Genomic DNA, 17,025 nt, shown 5'->3' on the forward strand with positions numbered 1-17,025 from the left:
CCAAGAGAACACTGGATTATACCTAGGCATTTTTGGTTGTCACAGTCAGGGTGGAGGTTGCTCCTGGCATCTAGTGAGTGGCGGTCAGGGATGCTGCTAGACATCCGACAATCTGCAGGCCAGCCCTGGCGGCAGACAGCTGTCTGGCCCAAGATGTCAGGAGTGCCGAGGGTGAGAGATTGCTGCCCTAGGCAGGATTTCCTGATTTCAAATGTTATTTTGTAGAATATACAGGAAGTATTTGAAGAAGAAAATAACAACTACTCCTTCCCCGCCTTCTTCCCAAGATAATGTATTCCTTTCCCATTTTTCTATGTGTAAAAATAGTAGTGTTTTATTGTTTTTTTTACCAAATTGTAATTACACTTTACCAAACTGGAGTTACTCTCTATACATTGGTAACTTGGTTTAATTTTTCTTCCTCTGTCATTTAAGAAAGAAACAACACTCACCAGAGGACTATCTGCCCATCAAAGCAGTAGGATGTGCCCGCCCCGGTCACTAACGTTGTGGGTAGGCACTGGCAGTGTTCAGGCCAAGATTTCACATGCCCCTTGACCTGGCAATAGTACGTTTAGAGGTTAGTCCTCAGAAAATAACTGGACAAGTACACACAGATTTATATTCTGCGAAGAGGCCCGTAGCAGTGTGGTTGACACTAGCAAAAAATCCCCACTGGAGTGGAGGTCAAGCCCCGCAATGGCGTCCAGTGCGTCACTGTGAAGAGGAGGAACCCACGAGGCGGGGCCGGAAGGGCTGGGAGATAAAGAGTGTGGGCTTCAGAGCTGAACAGCCTGGATCAGATCCTCACTCAGCCACTCTGTGGTTGGTGGCTTGGGCAAGGGATTTAAGGCCCCAGGCCTGCCCTTCACCTGTAAAACAGGGTGAGCACTGTGGCGCTGTGGGGATTGAACAGAATGTGCACGTGAAGTTCACAGCCCCCAGCCTGGCACCAAAAGCTGCTCAGTGAGTGTTACCAACCTCAGTTTATTGTCGTGTAAAGCAAGGTTTCAGAACGATACGTGTACAGTGCAGTCCTGTTTGTGTTTTAAAACCACATGCATGTGTTCTAAAGAGGTATAAGGGCAGGCGAGGGAAGTGGATTTGGCTCAACGGATAGAGCATCCACCTACCACATGGGAGGTCCAGGGTTCAAACCCAGGGCCTCCTGACCTGTGTGATGAGCTGGCCCACGCGCAGTGCTGATGTGCGCAAGGAGTGCCCTGCCATGCAGGGGTATCCCCTGCGTAGGGGAGCCCCATACGCAAGGAGTGCACCCCATAAGGAGAGCCGCAAAAAAAGTGCAGCCTGCCCAGGAATGGCACTGCACACATGGAGAGCTGATGCAGCAAGATGACGCAACAAAAAGAAACACAGATTCCCGGTGCCGCTGACAAGAATACAAGTGGACACAGGAACACACAGCGAATGGACATAGAAGGCAGACAACTGGGGCGGGGGGTAGAGAAGGGGAGAGAGAAAAAAAAGAGAGGCAGAAGAAACAGTGGCATTCCCTGAGGGAGTAAGGCTGTGGAGAGACATCTGCTTTCTCTTTTATCTAGGTCTGTTTTAGTTTTTTAAAGCAAATAAGTGTTGTTTTTGTTTTGCTTTGTTTTTTGTTTTCTAGCATTATATTTTTATTCATGAGGAAATCTCCCATAATCTCACTCTCTATTTAGTCTTGTAGTTGGGTAAAAATTAGCCCATTGGCCAGCAGGTACCCAGGGTCACCGTGTGTCCTTGTCTCATTCCAGCAATGGACCTGGCCCAGGCAGGCAGCACGGTTGAGTCCAAGATCTACGACACCCTCCAGTGGCAGGTGAGGGACCCACAGGGGCAGGAAGCCGAGTCACATGGCCCGGCCACCGGGCCGCAGGGCGTCACTCCTCCTTTATCACCGCCTCCCTCCCCAGATCTGGACCCTCTTGCCTGGGTTCTGTACGAGGCCTACAGACGTGGCCACCTCCTTCAAAGGGCTGGCACGGACGCTGGGCACAGCCCTCAGCGAGCGCCCGGACCTGAGGGTCACGGTGTGCCAGGCCCTGCGCACCCTCATCGCCAAGGGCTGTGAGGCAGGTACGCACGGGCGCTGAGGGCTGGGGAGGGGCCGCTGGGGTGGACGGGTGCCCCTGCCCCCTCTCCTGGCCTGCTGTGGCTCACTGCTAGGCAGAGCCCAAGAAAGCAGCTCTTCAGCTCGGCCTTCGCAAGGTCCTGGGGCCTCTTCCTATGTCAGGCACCCGAGGATTAGGAAGGGGCTGAAACCCCCCTTCTTTCTCACCTTTGCGCCCCATGTGCTGACAGCTGCTGTGGGTTTGTTCACCTCAGTGTCGAAGGCCCGATTGTGTGGCTGGCACTGTGCTGGTGCCCGGGACAGGAGCCACGGACAAGCAGAGCCTGCCATGGCAGCTGGTCTCTGTGCCCTGGCCTCAGCCTCTTCTGTCACAAGGAAGCCCCAAAGCCCTGGGTTCCAGGTCCTGCTGCAGAGTCATCATCTCCCCCACAAAAGATGCCTCTGGGCTGCAGGGTATGACAGCTGCCATCCCTTTCATGCAAACTCCGGTTCTCCTGCCAGAGGCTGACCGCGCCGAAGTGAGCCGCTTTGCCAAGAACTTTCTGCCAATTCTCTTCAATCTGTACGGGCAGCCCCTTGCAAGCGGGGACTCCCCAGCCCCTCGCCGGGCCGTGCTGGAAACCATCAAAACTTACCTCACCATTACCGAGCCGCAGGTGAGCTGGTGGGGGAGGAGGGGAGCCCTCGGGTGGGCAGCCTGCTGGAGAGGCTGAGACCCGCCCCTGCCCCCCCCCTGGACTGGCTCGGCGCTCTGCCCCCTGGGAACAGGGAGCCCCCTGGGAACAGGGAGCCAGCTAGCAGTGGCTGTGGGGGTGGGGCAGCCACCCCAGGACCTGCTCTTGCAGCTCTGTGTTTCTCTCCTGCCTAACAACTCCCTCCTCATCTCCTTGGGGCTGCCAGTTGGTGAATGGTTTCCTAGAGAAAGCCAGTGAGAAGGTGCTCGACCCCGCCAGCTCTGATTTCACCAGGTAACGTGCTCAGGGCTTCCCCACTTGAGCTGGAGCAGCTCAGGGGGCTGGAGGATGTGTCTGGCAGAGGCCCTGTGGCTTCTCTCTGGAATTATTTGGGCAAGTCCTAAGGTGTCCCAGCTCTACCACAAGGCCTGTGTTCTTTTACCTGGAGAGTCATTTTTACCTATTGGGAAAGAGGCGGACCCTAGAGACACACTGTGTGGGTTCAAATCCCAGCTCTATCACTTAAAGGCTGTGTGACCTTGGGCATTTACTTACTTACTCTCTGCCACTGTGTCCTTATTTGTAAAATGGGTTTAATCGCAGTACGTGGCTCACAGAGTACTGGGAGGATTGAAAGCACTTGGGCCAGTCGTTGTGCGTGCTCAGTTAAGTGCTAGCTCTGGTGGTTGTTTGCCAGCTCCTCGGAGACCTCTCTCCTCCTGGCTTCTACCCCCACCCCCCATACCCGGGAGACTGAAGGAACTGATAGCCAGCCTGGGCCCTTCTCCAGCCCCCCAACCCCTCCTTGGTCTCCTGCCCTGAGCAGATTGTCTGTTCTGGACCTGGTCGTGGCCTTGGCTCCTCACGCTGATGAAGCTGCCCTCAGTAAGCTGTACTCCACCGTCCGGCCCTACCTCGAGGTGCGCTGGAGGCCAGGACCCCACCTGAGCCCACTTGAGGGAAACGGGGTGCCTGGGCACATGGGGCATCTGGTCTCCACCCCCTGCCGCTGTCCCAGAGCAGGCCTTTGTGCACTTTTCCTTTTAGTGGCTTCCCCGCAGCCCATCTAGCCTACCAGTCACAGGGATGCCCTTCTGCCTGGCTTACTCGCCTGGCCATCCTGGAGCGCCTGAGCCTCAGTCCACTCCAGCGCATCCTCCCCTGCCACCCCATCCCGACCCACCCCGCCCTGGCCAACACTCCAGCATCATTAGGCTGCTTTTCAGGGCCCCAGATAGTGCCTTTGGATGCAGTAGGCCCCTGCTCCAGTGCTCGCCCGGCCCAGGGTGGCTAACGCCATGCCAGGCGCAGCTTGGCAGCGACCTGCAAGCCCCACCGCGGTGACAGTTTATAAGTTAGCAGGTGGTGTGCAGAGGGCCCCTGGGGGGAGACGTGCAGGTGGACACACAAGTCCAGGGCGAGGCACCCCACTCTGGGAAGGTGTGCCGGGGGGAGTAGTAGCCACGCTAAAAGAGCAAGGAGTGCGTCAGGCCCAGAAGGAGAGCGATGCAAAGGCCCGGGCACATGTGCTATTTAGGGGGGCTGTGTTGGGGTCACTCCTGCAGGAGCCCCACTAGCTGGCACGGAAGCCTCTTGTCAAACCTCGGGAGCCACGGTAGGGCAGGGTCAGCTCTGAGTTTCTCCTCCAGGCCTGGGCCCACTTAACGGTGGTTGCTTGGTGCCTGTTACTCAGTGGGGGTGGGCTGCAGCCCAGCCCCCTCCTCAGTGCCCCCTGCCCTGCTCCCCTCCCAGAGCAAGGAGCACAGGGTGCAGAAGAAGGCCTACCGCGTGCTGGAGGAGGTGTGCGCCAGCCCCCAGGGCCCTGGCGCCCGCTTCGTGCAGAGCCACCTGGGCAACCTGAAGAAGACCCTGCTGGACTCGCTGCGGGGCACCTCCTCGCCGGCCAAGCGGGTGAGGGCTCCGGCCGAGGGAGCAGCAGCGCAGGCCCGGGACGTTGGGGGTGGACGTGGAGGGGCCTGACTGTGTCCCCCCGTCCGCAGCCCCGTTTGAAGTGCCTCATTCATCTGGTGAAGAAACTCTCGGCTGAGCACGAGGAGTTCATCGGCGCCCTCGTTCCAGAGGTTAGGGGGGCAGAGTGTGGGTGCAGCTGGTGAGGGGTTTCCTCGGGCGTGGCTCCTGAGGGCCCATCTGGTCAAGGGAGGGCAGTATTGGGGATCCAGGCACTCTGGGCGCGTGGGCGCCCTCACCTGGCCCCTCGGGCAGGGAGGGCGGGCCTGGGAGCCAGTGTGACGGGACTTTCCGGGCCAGGTGATCCTGTGCACCAAGGAGGTGTCAGTGGGGGCCCGGAAGAACGCGTTTGCCCTGCTGGTGGAGATGGGCCACGCTTTCCTCCGATTTGGCCCAAACCAGGAAGGTGAGGCCCAGGGTGCTCCGGGGCTGGAGGTGGGTGCTCTGCTCAAGGATGGGGAGGGAAACCCCTCAAAGCCCCTGAGCACAGAGAAAAGGTGGGGCCAGCCCCCTGACCCTCGACCGGGGCACGTAGCTGCTCTCTGGCCCAGAATGCCCCTCCCTCGGGGTCTCCGCCCTGGTGTGACTCTGCTCCCTCCCTCCCAGATGCCCTGCAGCGCTACCTCGTCCTCATCTACCCCGGCCTCGTGGGGCCCGTGACCATGGTCAGCTGCAGCATCCTGGCCCTGACCCACCTCCTTTTCCAGTTTAAAGGTAAATGCCCCCTGGAGGATCTGGGGGCTCCACAGCATAGGAAATGCTAGCGGGTCAGGAGGGGGTGGCTGCCAGGCGGGGAAGGGAGAGTGGAGCCGAGGCCAGGCTGCTGCCGCCCGGTCCTGCCCTGGCGCTCTGCCGCCTTCCTCCCCTTTGCTGTGCCGTGGAGCAGCCCACGCGGTCTAGCCAGCCTGTGTCTCCAGTCAGGTACTGGTTAGGAAGAGCGAGGGCTCTGTGGTCAGATGCAGGATTTTAGTCCTGGTCCTGCCTCTTAGCGACACGTGGGGTGCCGAGCAAGTTTCTTAACCTGTTGTCAGTTTCTCACCTCTGAACTGCGGGCTGGAGCAGCGCCTTCCTCACTGGGAGGTTGAAGGAGGAAAGGAGCTGCTCCCCAGAGAGGTTAGACCTATGCCTGCTGAAACTCCCCCAAACGTCAGCTCCCGCTCTGGTCACCTGTCGGGCAGGTGGCAGCTGCTGCTTCCCTGGGTGGCGGTGTTGGGTGGGGGTGAGGTGTTGGCTGACAGTGCGCCCTCGCCCCCCCAGGTCTGATGGGGACCAGCACGGTGGAGCAGCTGCTGGAGAACGTGTGCCTGCTCCTGGCCTCCCGCACCCGCGACGTGGTCAAGTCTGCCCTGGGCTTCATCAAGGTGGCCCTGGTTGTCATGGATGTGGCACACCTGGCCAAACACGTGCAGCTGGTGGTGAGTGCCCCCCTGCTTGAGGGGAGGGTGGTGAGGTGTCCTCCGAGCTCCACGAACAACTGTGCAGCAAGTCACGCAGGAGCCCCGGAATGGGCCTGGCGGAGGCACGCTGCCCCGGTGGGGGCCGGGAGAGGCCCAGTGCCCAGGCTGCCTCTCCTCAGCCGCCCCTGCCCCTCTAGGGAACCAAGGGCTCTGCGGGGCAAAAACCGGGGGAGGGGGGCCACCCCTCGTACACATGGGGAAACTGAGGCCCCCAGAGGCCAGGGATTTCCTGAGGTCACAGTGCTGGTCAGCAGCAGCTCTGGGGCCAGAACCCGTGGCTCAGGGCTCGGGCTCCCGGCTCTCCCTCTGCAAGGCCTCTGTCTCGCTCCCCTCCCCACTCACATCTTGCATTTTGACCTCCCTGGTTCTCAGAATCTCCCCTGGGCACCCCCTGCTGGGGCAGCCACAGGTCTGAAGAGGCCTTTGGTTTGGGGTGTGTAGCCCCTGCTGGCTAAGGGAAGTCTAGGCCCATGGGCCATAGGGCTTGGGACAAGCTGGGCCTCTCGTTGGCACCCTCCGGGCACCACACCCACTGCCTCAGTGTCGCAGTTCTAGCCAGGCTGAGTCGCAGCCGGCCTCGAGGTCCCTCTTGATGTCTGGCTGTGGGTCAAGGCGGGAAGGGACAGCTGTAAGTCAGGACGTCCTGCCCTCCAGAGCGCGGAGACCATGCCGTGCAGTGGAAAGGGGGCGTATGGAAGTGAGGAGAAGCTCAGGGGTGGTAGGGGAATTAGAGCTGAGCTAGACTCGTGCCTCCGTGACTGCAGCTGCTTAGCCGCTCCTTAACCCTCTGCCTCAGTTTCCTCATCTCTAAGTTGGTGATATAGCGCTTACCTCACTGGGTTCTAAGGATTCAATGGGGTAACGCCTGGTGTGCCCCAAGCACTGCTCAGGACGTTCAGTAACCGTGATCTCGGAGTGTGGCCGGGCGTTGTGTTGGGGGCTGCCCCAGGGGTGGAGGTGTGACTGGAACAGAGGTGGCCAGGAACAGGCCCGCTTGAACCCTCCCCTCTTAGCTGGGCCTCGCCGTCCTGTGTGCCTGGCCTGGACGGTGCTGGAAGGGGTGGGCGTGGTGGGAGGCCACCCCCACCCGCCCTGGACCCTGGTGCTCTGCCCGGCAGATGGCAGCCATCGGGAAGCTTTCTGACGACATGCGGCGGCACTTCCGCATGAAGCTCCGGAACCTCTTCACCAAGTTCATCCGCAAGTTTGGGTCTGTCCACTGAATAGGGACGGGAGGGAGCGGGGGCGGGTTAAGGGGTTCTCGTACCACCAGGGACCTGCAGAGAAAGGACCCGCTGGCGGACACGGTCCCTCCCCTGTGGCCTGGCAGGGCTCTGGCTGACCACCGACCTCTAACCGGTGCCGTCCCCGGCCCTCCTTTGCTACCCTCAGATTCGAGCTGGTGAAGGGGCTCCTGCCTGAGGAGTACCACAGAGTTCTGGTCAACATCCGGAAGGCCGAGGCTCGGGCCAAGAGGCAGCGCGCCCTGAAGCAGGCCGCGGAGGAGGAGGAAGACGAGGAGGAGGAGCCCGCCCAGGGCAGGGGCGACAGGTGAAGACCGCAGCAGGCTCTGAGGACTGGCGCCCCCACCCAGGCCCTGCCAGACAATGCCCTGCGTCCCCGGCCCTCCTGCGAGCGCCTGACCTGGGGCCTCTCTGTCCTCAGCATCGAGGAGATTTTGGCTGACTCGGAGGAGGAGGAGGAGGAGGAGGGCAGTGAGGAGGAAAGGAGCCGGGGCAAGGAGCGGCGGAGGCTGGCCCGGCAGAGGAGCAGGGCGTGGCTGAAGGAGGGTGGCGGGGACGAGCCCCTCAACTTCCTGGACCCCAAGGTGGCCCAGCGAGTCCTGGGTAAGCAGGGCCGGCCCCTCAGCTCTGAGCACGGGCTTGGCTCGTGCCAGGTCTAGGGAAGCAGCGGCGTCTGTGCCGGCCACTGGGAACCCCGCACCGGGCACACTGCCGAGCCACGGGCTGCAGCTGAGGGGGCGCGTGCAGGGCACAGGCCTGGGCCCGTCGGCTGTGACGAGGGTGGACGTGGGGCAGGGCTGGCCTCCCACATCCTCACGGCCAGCCTCTGCCACCCAGCCACACAGCCTGCGCCCGGCCGGGGCCGGAAGAAGGACCACGGCTTCAAGGTGAGCGCCGACGGCCGGCTTATCATCCGGGAGGAGGACGACAGGACGGAGGAAGAGGAGGGCACTAAAGGTGGGCCACGCACCCATTCTTCTGGCCTGGCCCAGGGGTGCCCTCGTTCTTCCGTTCACGCATCCCTTCAGGCAGGGACCACTTGTTGGGGAAGCAAAAGTGCAAACAGCTGCCAGGAGCCCGTATCTTTAACTTTTGGAGTTGCTCACACTTTTTTGATTGCTTTGAGAAATCTTTATGTCGCAGTCCAGCCATTCGTACTACATGTATTTAATTCAGCCGTTGTTTGACGTTCTCCAGGGGCGCCCAGGCATAACCTTCTGCAGTCCTGTTGAGCCTTTTCCAGCTCTGTCGCTCCACCTATCCATCCTCTAAGTCACACAAGCCTAGCTCGTCTAAAGCTCTCTCCCCTTTTTGTCATTTCCCACTGCTGAAGCCTCCTGCCTCGGTGCTGCCTCCGGCAGTCAGTGCCCCATCACGTTTCCAGGCACACGTGCAACTTCTTGTCTCTCCTGCAGCATAGCCACTGCTTTACTCAGACATGGGAGCCAGAATGCCTGAGTTTGGATCTTGGCCAGCTAACATAGTACTGTGTGACTTTGAGCAATTATTCAGCCTCTCTCTGCCTCAACTTTTTCACCTCCGAAGTGGGCCTAGTACCACCACCTCCTTCACAAGGTTGTTTCAGGGACGAAAAGAGGCGACGTGGGCTGCACATGTGCGAGCTTGGACTGAACGGGCTGTGGCTCTAGCCTCTTCTGGGCTCTTCACTCTGCGTTTCCTGGTCCTTTGCTCTCCTTCTGCCCACATATCCTTGATGCTGAGGACCCTCTGCCTCTCCAAACCCTGCCTGCTCTTAACAGCTCACGCCTGTCTCCATGGCCTTTCCCTGGCCCCACGGCCCCCAGGCCTGTTGCCGGAACTCCTGCCAAGCCCAGGGAGGGCCCAGATCTAGTCAAGTGTTGGTTTTTTATGCCTTTTGGTTGTCAATGACTTGCATTTGTCTCCCCTCCAGCTGGTTGGTTTTATACTTCTTTATATCCCCACACGGTGCCCAGCACTTTTGGGGCCAGTCCGAGAGGTTGGCAGGGAGGAGAATGAAGCAGTCCTCCTGGCCAGGCTGGGTGTCACTCACCCTAGGAGATGCAGGGCTTTCCTGGAGCCTCAAACAATGCCACGTTCACCACATTTTCCTTGAGGGGACCATTGTCCGTCCTTCAGATGGAAGGGGAAAGGGGCTGTGTTCAGGGGTCTTGTCTCCCACAGAAGGAGAGCATGGTTTCTAGGAAAGGCAGTTTCCTGGGCTGGAATCGGCAGCTCCCTCAGCTGGATGAGCCCGGATGAGGCAGGACGAGAGGGTGGGCTTTGGGGAAACAGGGCTCCCTGAGTGGCCACGAGCTTCTGTTCCTTGCAGGTGAGGAGGAAGAGGTGGCTGACCTGATGGAAGACATGGGCGTCGGGAATGTGAGTAACGCCTGCTGAGTGGGGGCTGCGGGCTCCCACCTAAGCCTGGGGCCCGGCACCTCCTTCCCATCGTTCCCACACCCACCTGCTCTGCTTCCAGAATCCTCAGTAGCTCCTCATGGATGTGCACAGCGGCCAGTCCAGAGGGTTGTGGGTGCCTGTGTGTGTATGGGGGGTGACGGCCGAGCAGGTGGGGAGGGGCTGGATTGCTCTGAAGCTCCGGGGGTGGCCGTTGGTGCTGGCTGGGCTGTGCAGTAGAAGGAGCGGGCCAGAGCCCCATGCCTCTCCTCCAAGGCCGTGCGCTCTGCAGGCCTGAAGGCCTCAGCTGGCCTTTGCGCTCCGAGGGGGAGGCTCCTGTGGGGTGGGGGCAGCTGCCGTTGGAGGAGCACGTGCTGTGCCAGGCCCCAGGCGTTCCTTGCTTCATCCTCATGGAAGGTGGGGGCGCTTCTCAGTCCTGTGTCCACGGGGGCTGACAGGTGGGTCAGTTGCTACCCCTTGTCCAAGGTTACAGGGCTCATTAGGTGCAAAACAGTAATTTGAACCCAGTTCTTCCTGTCTGCAGAGCCCAAGAACTTCACTCCCCTGCCACCATTACCTCTGTTGACCCAGCAGTTGCCCCTGTCCAGGGTGGGACACAGACTTCCAACTGCCCCTGCCTGGCCCAGCAAGGGCAGAGTGGTCCCAGCCCGTCAACCCAGACCTGTCCGTTGTGGGCAGCATTTCTGGGGGCGTCATGGAGCAATTTCTTCCTTCCCTGTCCTCCCCAACTGTGCCTGGCCCATCCGGCCTTCCCGCACATCACCCCGAGGAGTAGCTTCCTCTGCAGACGCTACCCCAGGGTTAGTGGTGAAGATGCAGGCTCTGGAGTCCCACCCGGCTTCAGCCGAACCTTCCGCACTTCCGTTCCTCGCCTGTGGAGTGGGCGATAAGTACTGTCTTGTAGAATTATTGGGATCGTTTGATGAGACAGAGCATGTATAGTGCATTCCCACGGTGCCTGGCGTGTGAGAAACTTGCCCCCAAATCACTGGTTTCATTAATCCTGTACCAGCGCGTGGCTGCCCGTATTCCTCGCCGGATGCCCCTCTGCCCACCAGGACCTAGGAGCTACTTTGTTCTTAGAGCTTTACAACTGTGCAGAAATCTGCTTGAGAACTGGGTGAAAGCCAGACCTAAAAGAGGCGGTTTGTATAGTCAGAGTCGTGGGTCAGGAGTGCCTGAGGGTCTCAGAGGCCCCTGGGGCGGGAAGCCCCTCTGGGAGGCCCTTGGGCAGTTGTGGTGGTGGCTCTGCTGCGGCTCCGTCACAGAGACCCTCACGCCTGCTTAAGCACACCCCTCTCAGCACAGGGCAGCGCCACTGACGGGGGGCGCTCGCTGTCCCTGTCTGACATCTGCCCTTCCGTAAGGCCCACCCCTCAGCTACACAGGGAGGCAAGTCCCCTTCCAGGTGACAGTTGTTTGTCTATCCAGACTGCCTGGTGTGAATCCCAGCTTATAACTACAGTGCTCGGCACTGGGTGGTGCTGAGTGTTGAGTCTTACTGTTATTGCATCTTTCCCAAAAATATTTTCTTGGTCAAGCTCCCTTTTTCCTCCAGCACATCTTCCTATGTGGCTTGTCACTCTCTGCTGGCCAGAGGGAACTGACCCCAGCCCTGTAAGGCCCTGGGTGCCTTGTCTCAAGACTCCCTGCATTCCCTGCTCAGCCCGTGGCACATCAGCACCTCCCATCAGGGCCCCGGAGGCTTTTTCACACAGGAGCTGCAAAGTCCCACTCCTCTGCCCACACTTGGGGGAGCATAGGATGCTGGGGCGTGTGTGGCAGCCCAGCTGACGGCCGGTGGGCTGGGCTGGCCTTGCCAGGGGCGAGTGGAGAAGACTCTTGGCCACCCAGCTCCACAAGGCAGTAAGCCACGCTTCCAGCCCACTTCTGTTTCTCCATGAGGAGCCCCTGCTCCTCGCCTGTACACTCGGGCCTGCCCCTTGGCTCAAGGCTGTGCCCTGGGCCTGCCGTACCTTTCTCCCTGCCTGGCCCCCAGGCCAGGGAGGTGAACTCCCCCGGGGAGCTGGAGCCCCAGGAATCTGCATTGTTAATAGACTTCCAGGGCACCGGGGCCGGACCCTGCAGGCTGGGGCTCTCCCTTGCTTGCACCTACCCTGCCCGGTGTCCTTGGGTGGCCCCGCTGCTTGCCTGATTGTTCGTTGCTGGATCTCCCGGGGGGTTGGGGCTGTTGGTGGGTCACCTTTTCCTTTTGGAGCACCTAAACGTGGCGTCCAGTGTGCAGGGGGTACTTGGCAGCTTCTGTGGAAAGCAACTCAAGCAGATGTAGGCCCTTGTCCCCTGGCCATGTCTTCTGGTGCAGCAGCATGTGGTGGCTGACTTGAGAAGGAGAATCCCACCTTCCCGTGAGCTCCTGCAGCATAGGAACTGGATTCTGTCACCTGTGTCCCCAGGGCCTGGCACTCAGGAGGGATCAGTGAATGTTTGATTAATGGGGGAGGGTAGAGTGCATTTTGTGTGAGGCGAAGAATCAGTAAAGCTGTTTTCTCAAGGCTGAAGACTTCGTTTCCCTATTAGGAAGGGGGGTGCTAAGCTGAGGTTCAGGGATCCAGATGGGCGTTGTAGCCTTGGGGGTGGGCGCAGTGAGCAGGGGGATTCAGCATGGAGGCAGAGTGGTGGGACAGTCGAGACCAGCTGTGCAGTCAGGAGCTGAGCTAGAGCCTGTTCTTCCTCGCTGTGTGATCTTGGGCAGGTGCTTGCCCTCTCTGAGCCTTATTTTCCTCACCTGTGAGTGGGAGCCTTTAGTGCGCAATGCTGGTTACTGCTGCTTTTATATTTCTCACTATTGACAATGGTCACATTCCCTTGTTCACTAACTTCCTGTTTGCCTCTTTATAGAAAAAAAGTCAGAAGTTGAAGCATCAGAAAGAGGCTGATGAGGAGGACCTGGAGATGCCCCCTCAGTATCAAGGTGAGGCTGCTGGTCTCTCCTGGGACACACTGGCCCTGTCACCTGCACAGGGAGGGGGGCAGGGTCCCGAGGTCACTCAGCTGACTGCACTCGGCAGTAGGATTGGATGACGGTCACCCAGCAGTGAGCTGGGGCTGGGGGGCCCAGGAGTGAGGGGGCGAGGGAGAGCCTGGGGGTTTGGAGATGGTGCAGAACCTCCCAGGCCTTCCAGGGAGCCCCTGCACCCCCATTCCTCCCCCACTCCCCCACTCCCCCACCCCCAGGCTCCGTGAGGCCGGCAGCCCCTCCTGCTGTCTGCCGCAGGAACGCCAGTCCCGGGCCCCGCCCGGTTAGAGAAGTTAGAGAAGTTAGAGAACCCGGTTAGGGGGTTAGAGAAGCCCCTTTGTCCTTGCTGGGGGTGAGCGTTGGGAGGGCTGGTGTTGGCCTGACCAGGGGTTCCCCTGTACACTTGCTCATGGCCCCCGGCTGACCCCTCTCCAGAGCAGCTGCTGGGAGCCCAGGGGCGGCCCCCATTGGTTTCCTTCTCTTCCTTCCTCCCAGGGCAGCCCTGCAGGGCCCTTACCCCAGTAGCAGGTGCCTCCCTGGCTGGAGAACCACGACTCTTTCTCTAGCCCCACAAAAGGCTCTGCAACGCTGTGGTCCAAAAGAAATAGCACAGATCGTGAGGCAGGAGACCTGTGTTCAGAACTTCTTGCCGGGCTGCTGCTTTGCTGTGTGACCTTGGCCCAGTCACACTACCTCTCTGAGCTTCTAGTTTTTGATCTGTGAAAAAGAGATTCATCTGTGTCATCTCAGGGTCCTCCTGAGAAAGCATTGTAGGATTCCATCCATGGCTATCTTGAGTCCGGGCTGGAAATGCTAACTGACCTGGGCAAGCATCCTGATCTCTCTAAACCACGTTTTCACATCTGTCCAATGGGATGAATCCCTGCCTTTTCCAGTGTTGGTACAAAGCCCAAATGAGACAAGGGAGAAAGTCTTTGACACTCTAAAAGTGCCTCAGTTTGCAGATGAGGTTAAGCGGCTTGGCTGAGGTTGAAGCTGATAAGGGGCAGCTGGGAGCTGAATGAGGGTCGGTCTGACTTGAAGCCCGTGTTCTTTCTCCTAGAACAAATGGAGGGTGTGGGGTATTTTATGGTAGTAGAAACCCATGTTGTCCACGGGTAGGCATCTCTCTGAGGCTTCTGCTTCTAACTGTCCAATCTCTGAACAGTCGCTCCTCGAGGAAAGTCTTTGTCCTTGGTAGAGAACAGAGCCAAGTTCCTGGCCTTCCCTGTGTGCGCCTGGCAGCTGTCTGAAGAGAAGGTGCCCGTTGCGATCTTCAGATCTCGGGCACCTTTCTGGAGGGGGCTTCCCTGCCTTCGCCTGACTTAGGGTCTCTGTGTTCCCCCTGCAGCTGGAGGCTCCGGCATCCACCGCCCTGTGGCCAAGAAGGCGACGCCTGGGGCTGAATACAAGGCCAAGGTAAGAGCTGAGGGCGGGGGCGAGGGCTCTCCTGGACGGGCGTCAGGGAGGGCCGAGGAGGGGCGGTGCTGCAGCCCTGGCACGGCATCTGGGCGAGGGGTGAGGGCAGCTGTGCCCGTCACCGTCCTGGAGAGGCGGGGGGAGGAAGGGAGCACCCTGAGCTCTGGTTGGCATCAGAAGTTGAGGCCCTTTGTCGAATGGCCTTCCGGGGCTCTCGGGCGCCACCCGAGGCAGAGGCGAAGGAAAGGGTATCGTGCCTGCGGAGCTGCGGCAGGGGAGAAGGGGCCTGCCACGCTCCTAGCGGACTGTTTCTCCGGATGAGCAGAAAGCGAAGGGCGATGTGAAGAAGAAAGGTCAGCTCGACCCCTACGCCTACATCCCCCTCAGCAGAACCAAGCTCAGCCGCAGGTATGGTTTTGTGCCGGGGTCAGGGCTGGGGCTGGTGCAGTGGGGTAGGAGCTCAACACTTTAAACTCAACTCAGTTGCTCGAGTCTCTGCAGGGTTTATTTTTTACCACATACCTACACACAGTTGGCATGTATATGTTACGATTTCAGTGGCTTTTTTTACATGCTATGTCATAAAAGCATTTTCTGGTATATGTGTGCGCTCTGGTCTTCACTGCGAGCAGCTCTGTGTGATTTGCCTTTCTTATTCTCTTGGTGAAAAATTAGTGTTGTTTCCAACCTTTGGCCATTCGGTCAGGGTCACAGGGGTGGGCGTGAGGGTCACGTGAGATGCCACACGCAGGAGTGCTTGGAGACTCGCGACAGAAGCTCAAGGTGGGCCCTGCCCTGCAATTGTGCTGCATGTTCTGCTGAAGAAAAGTTACCTTTAAATGGAAGGAATGGGGGGGGCGGACAGAGTGCGCTTCATCCTCTCTGTACACACATTTGAGGAGGCTCTAAAAAGGGGGCTGTGTCCTGGGGGATTGTACCCCAAGTGGAAAGGCCACGTCCAGGCGTGAACCACGTTCCCACGCCTGGCAGTGCCCTGTTCCCCAGTCGCTGCTGGTGCTGGGGGTGAGCCATCTTTTGGCATTATGGGAAGGGCTGCTTGTTCTCAGTAAGGTGTGACCCTTCTGTTCATTGTCCCCGCAGGAAGAAGGTGAAGCTGCAGGGACAGTTCAAAGGCCTGGTGAAAGCTGCCCAGCGGGGGTCCCAAGTGGGACACAAACTCCGCAAAAAGGATTGGCGGTCCTGAGGCCCCAGAGCTGCCCTGACCCCACCTCCAGGTGCTTGAGCCTCTGGCAGAGCCTGGAGTCAGAATGACTTGTTGGAACCATGGGTTGGCTCCCAGAAAGGTGCCCAGGATTTTGGAAGTTCCAAACAGGAACTACCTTTTAGAGACGTCTCTGGCGCGTGGAGATGGGAATGTGGCCTCAGTGCCTCTGGATGGCCCGGGGAGGCAGCTGTGCTTGCTGCTGAGTGGTTGTGCCTAACAGAGCAGATGGCCTGAGGGTTTCCCCAGCTTCTCCTCCTCCAGCTGCTGGTAGCCTTGTGGCACTCCCAGCCTGCCCTGGCCTGGTGTGTTAGACTTACTGTGACCAGATGTGGAATAAACATGCACCATCCTGCATTATCCCTAGGAACACTGTTTCATCACCAGTCCTGTTCAGGGGTAAAAAAGAACAGTCAGTGATTGACAACGGTGGCCTCGCCCCTTCCTGCCCCACTCGTAGGCCAGGGAGTAGCTGGATCTTTGCACAGAGGCCAAGCTCCGGAATTGGCCAGTGGCACCCACCTGTGTCAGGAGGATCCCCGGCTTCACTTCACAATCGCAGTCAGAAGGTGGTGTTTGGTAGCCCCTCCCGGCCTGCCAGGACTGCAGGGCTGGTCCCCAGAGCTGTGGTTGAGCGCCAGGCACTCAGAATGGAAGGAGGAGGCTGCTGGCTGAGAGCTGGGCCGCGTGGCAGCGTCCACAAGCCCAGGCTGCCCCGCGGCCCAGAGTCTCCCCGCAGTGTTGTTCATCTATTCAGGCAGGTGCTGACTGAGCCCCTCCACGGGCCGTGCCCAGCCTGATTCACCCACCTCCCATTGCCTCACATTCTTGTTCCCAGACAAGTGGGCTGCGCTGGTGCAAAGAGCAACACCAGTCCCACTGGTCCTGCTTTGGGTTTTGGTCTGGAGCAGAGACGAGACTGGAACAGGCCTCCTGAGCTCCTGAGCTCACTCATCCCGTCCACTCAGGGTCCCTCTTGTGTGTGCTTTCCCAGCAGGCCTCAAGACCGGGGGAACCCCAGGGCTCCCCCTCCCCTTCTGAGGAATTGTGCTTTGCTCTTTGGCACTTGATTGATTTTTTCTCACGGCAAATTCTCCTCACTTGAAAGGAGACCTCCTCCCCTCCCCCGCAGTAGTTCCCATCCTAGTTCAATGCTCTTAGCCCCGGTGGGCCCAGGAGACCCCGTGCATCTGGCAACCTGCCCCACAGTAACGTTCCACTCAGGCTCCAAGGGTCTCAAGTCTTAGAGATCCATTGCTCCCCACATTTGGCCTTTCCTCCTGGTGATTTTGGGCGTGGAAGGCGAGAGGCACCATACTTAGCCCAGAGGTGGCCGTCTACATCCCTTGGTTACAGAGCCTGAGGGGAAAAGAGGGGGCTTTTAGTGGTTTGCCAAGGTGGTCTGGCCATGACCCCCACTATCACGCTCTGGACACAAGGTGGGTCAGATTTCCTTTCTTGGTAGGAAGCTTCGAATAAAGTAGGTATGCACATGAGCCAGTTACCCAGTATGGTGTAAAAGGAAGTTTGAAGCCAGCCTGCTTATTAAAGTGTGTTTTCCAAGGAGCTTTGTTTTCTCTCAGAGGTGGGAGG

The 17,025-nt window shown here is 59.2% G+C and overlaps 1 protein-coding gene across 1 annotated transcript in view; it reads left to right on the forward strand.

Annotated features, from left to right (window-relative positions):
- RRP12 (ribosomal RNA processing 12 homolog) overlaps positions 1-16,998 on the forward strand; it is a 29,258-nt gene extending 12,260 nt beyond the window's left edge. The window contains exons 16-34 of the mRNA XM_058298658.1: positions 1,755-1,819; positions 1,914-2,076; positions 2,573-2,727; positions 2,972-3,039; positions 3,572-3,665; positions 4,498-4,656; positions 4,746-4,826; positions 5,014-5,119; positions 5,320-5,427; positions 5,971-6,128; positions 7,289-7,380; positions 7,563-7,721; positions 7,836-8,017; positions 8,252-8,371; positions 9,726-9,775; positions 12,674-12,746; positions 14,143-14,210; positions 14,536-14,618; positions 15,312-16,998. Of these exons, the coding sequence (XP_058154641.1) occupies positions 1,755-1,819; positions 1,914-2,076; positions 2,573-2,727; positions 2,972-3,039; positions 3,572-3,665; positions 4,498-4,656; positions 4,746-4,826; positions 5,014-5,119; positions 5,320-5,427; positions 5,971-6,128; positions 7,289-7,380; positions 7,563-7,721; positions 7,836-8,017; positions 8,252-8,371; positions 9,726-9,775; positions 12,674-12,746; positions 14,143-14,210; positions 14,536-14,618; positions 15,312-15,414 (2,087 nt within the window). The 3' untranslated portion in view covers positions 15,415-16,998. The remainder of the gene's footprint in view (positions 1-1,754; positions 1,820-1,913; positions 2,077-2,572; positions 2,728-2,971; positions 3,040-3,571; positions 3,666-4,497; positions 4,657-4,745; positions 4,827-5,013; positions 5,120-5,319; positions 5,428-5,970; positions 6,129-7,288; positions 7,381-7,562; positions 7,722-7,835; positions 8,018-8,251; positions 8,372-9,725; positions 9,776-12,673; positions 12,747-14,142; positions 14,211-14,535; positions 14,619-15,311) is intronic.
- Positions 16,999-17,025: the final 27 nt, after the last annotated feature.

This window comes from Dasypus novemcinctus, chromosome 6 (genome assembly GCF_030445035.2).
Source record: "Dasypus novemcinctus isolate mDasNov1 chromosome 6, mDasNov1.1.hap2, whole genome shotgun sequence".
Taxonomy (NCBI): domain Eukaryota; kingdom Metazoa; phylum Chordata; class Mammalia; order Cingulata; family Dasypodidae; genus Dasypus; species Dasypus novemcinctus.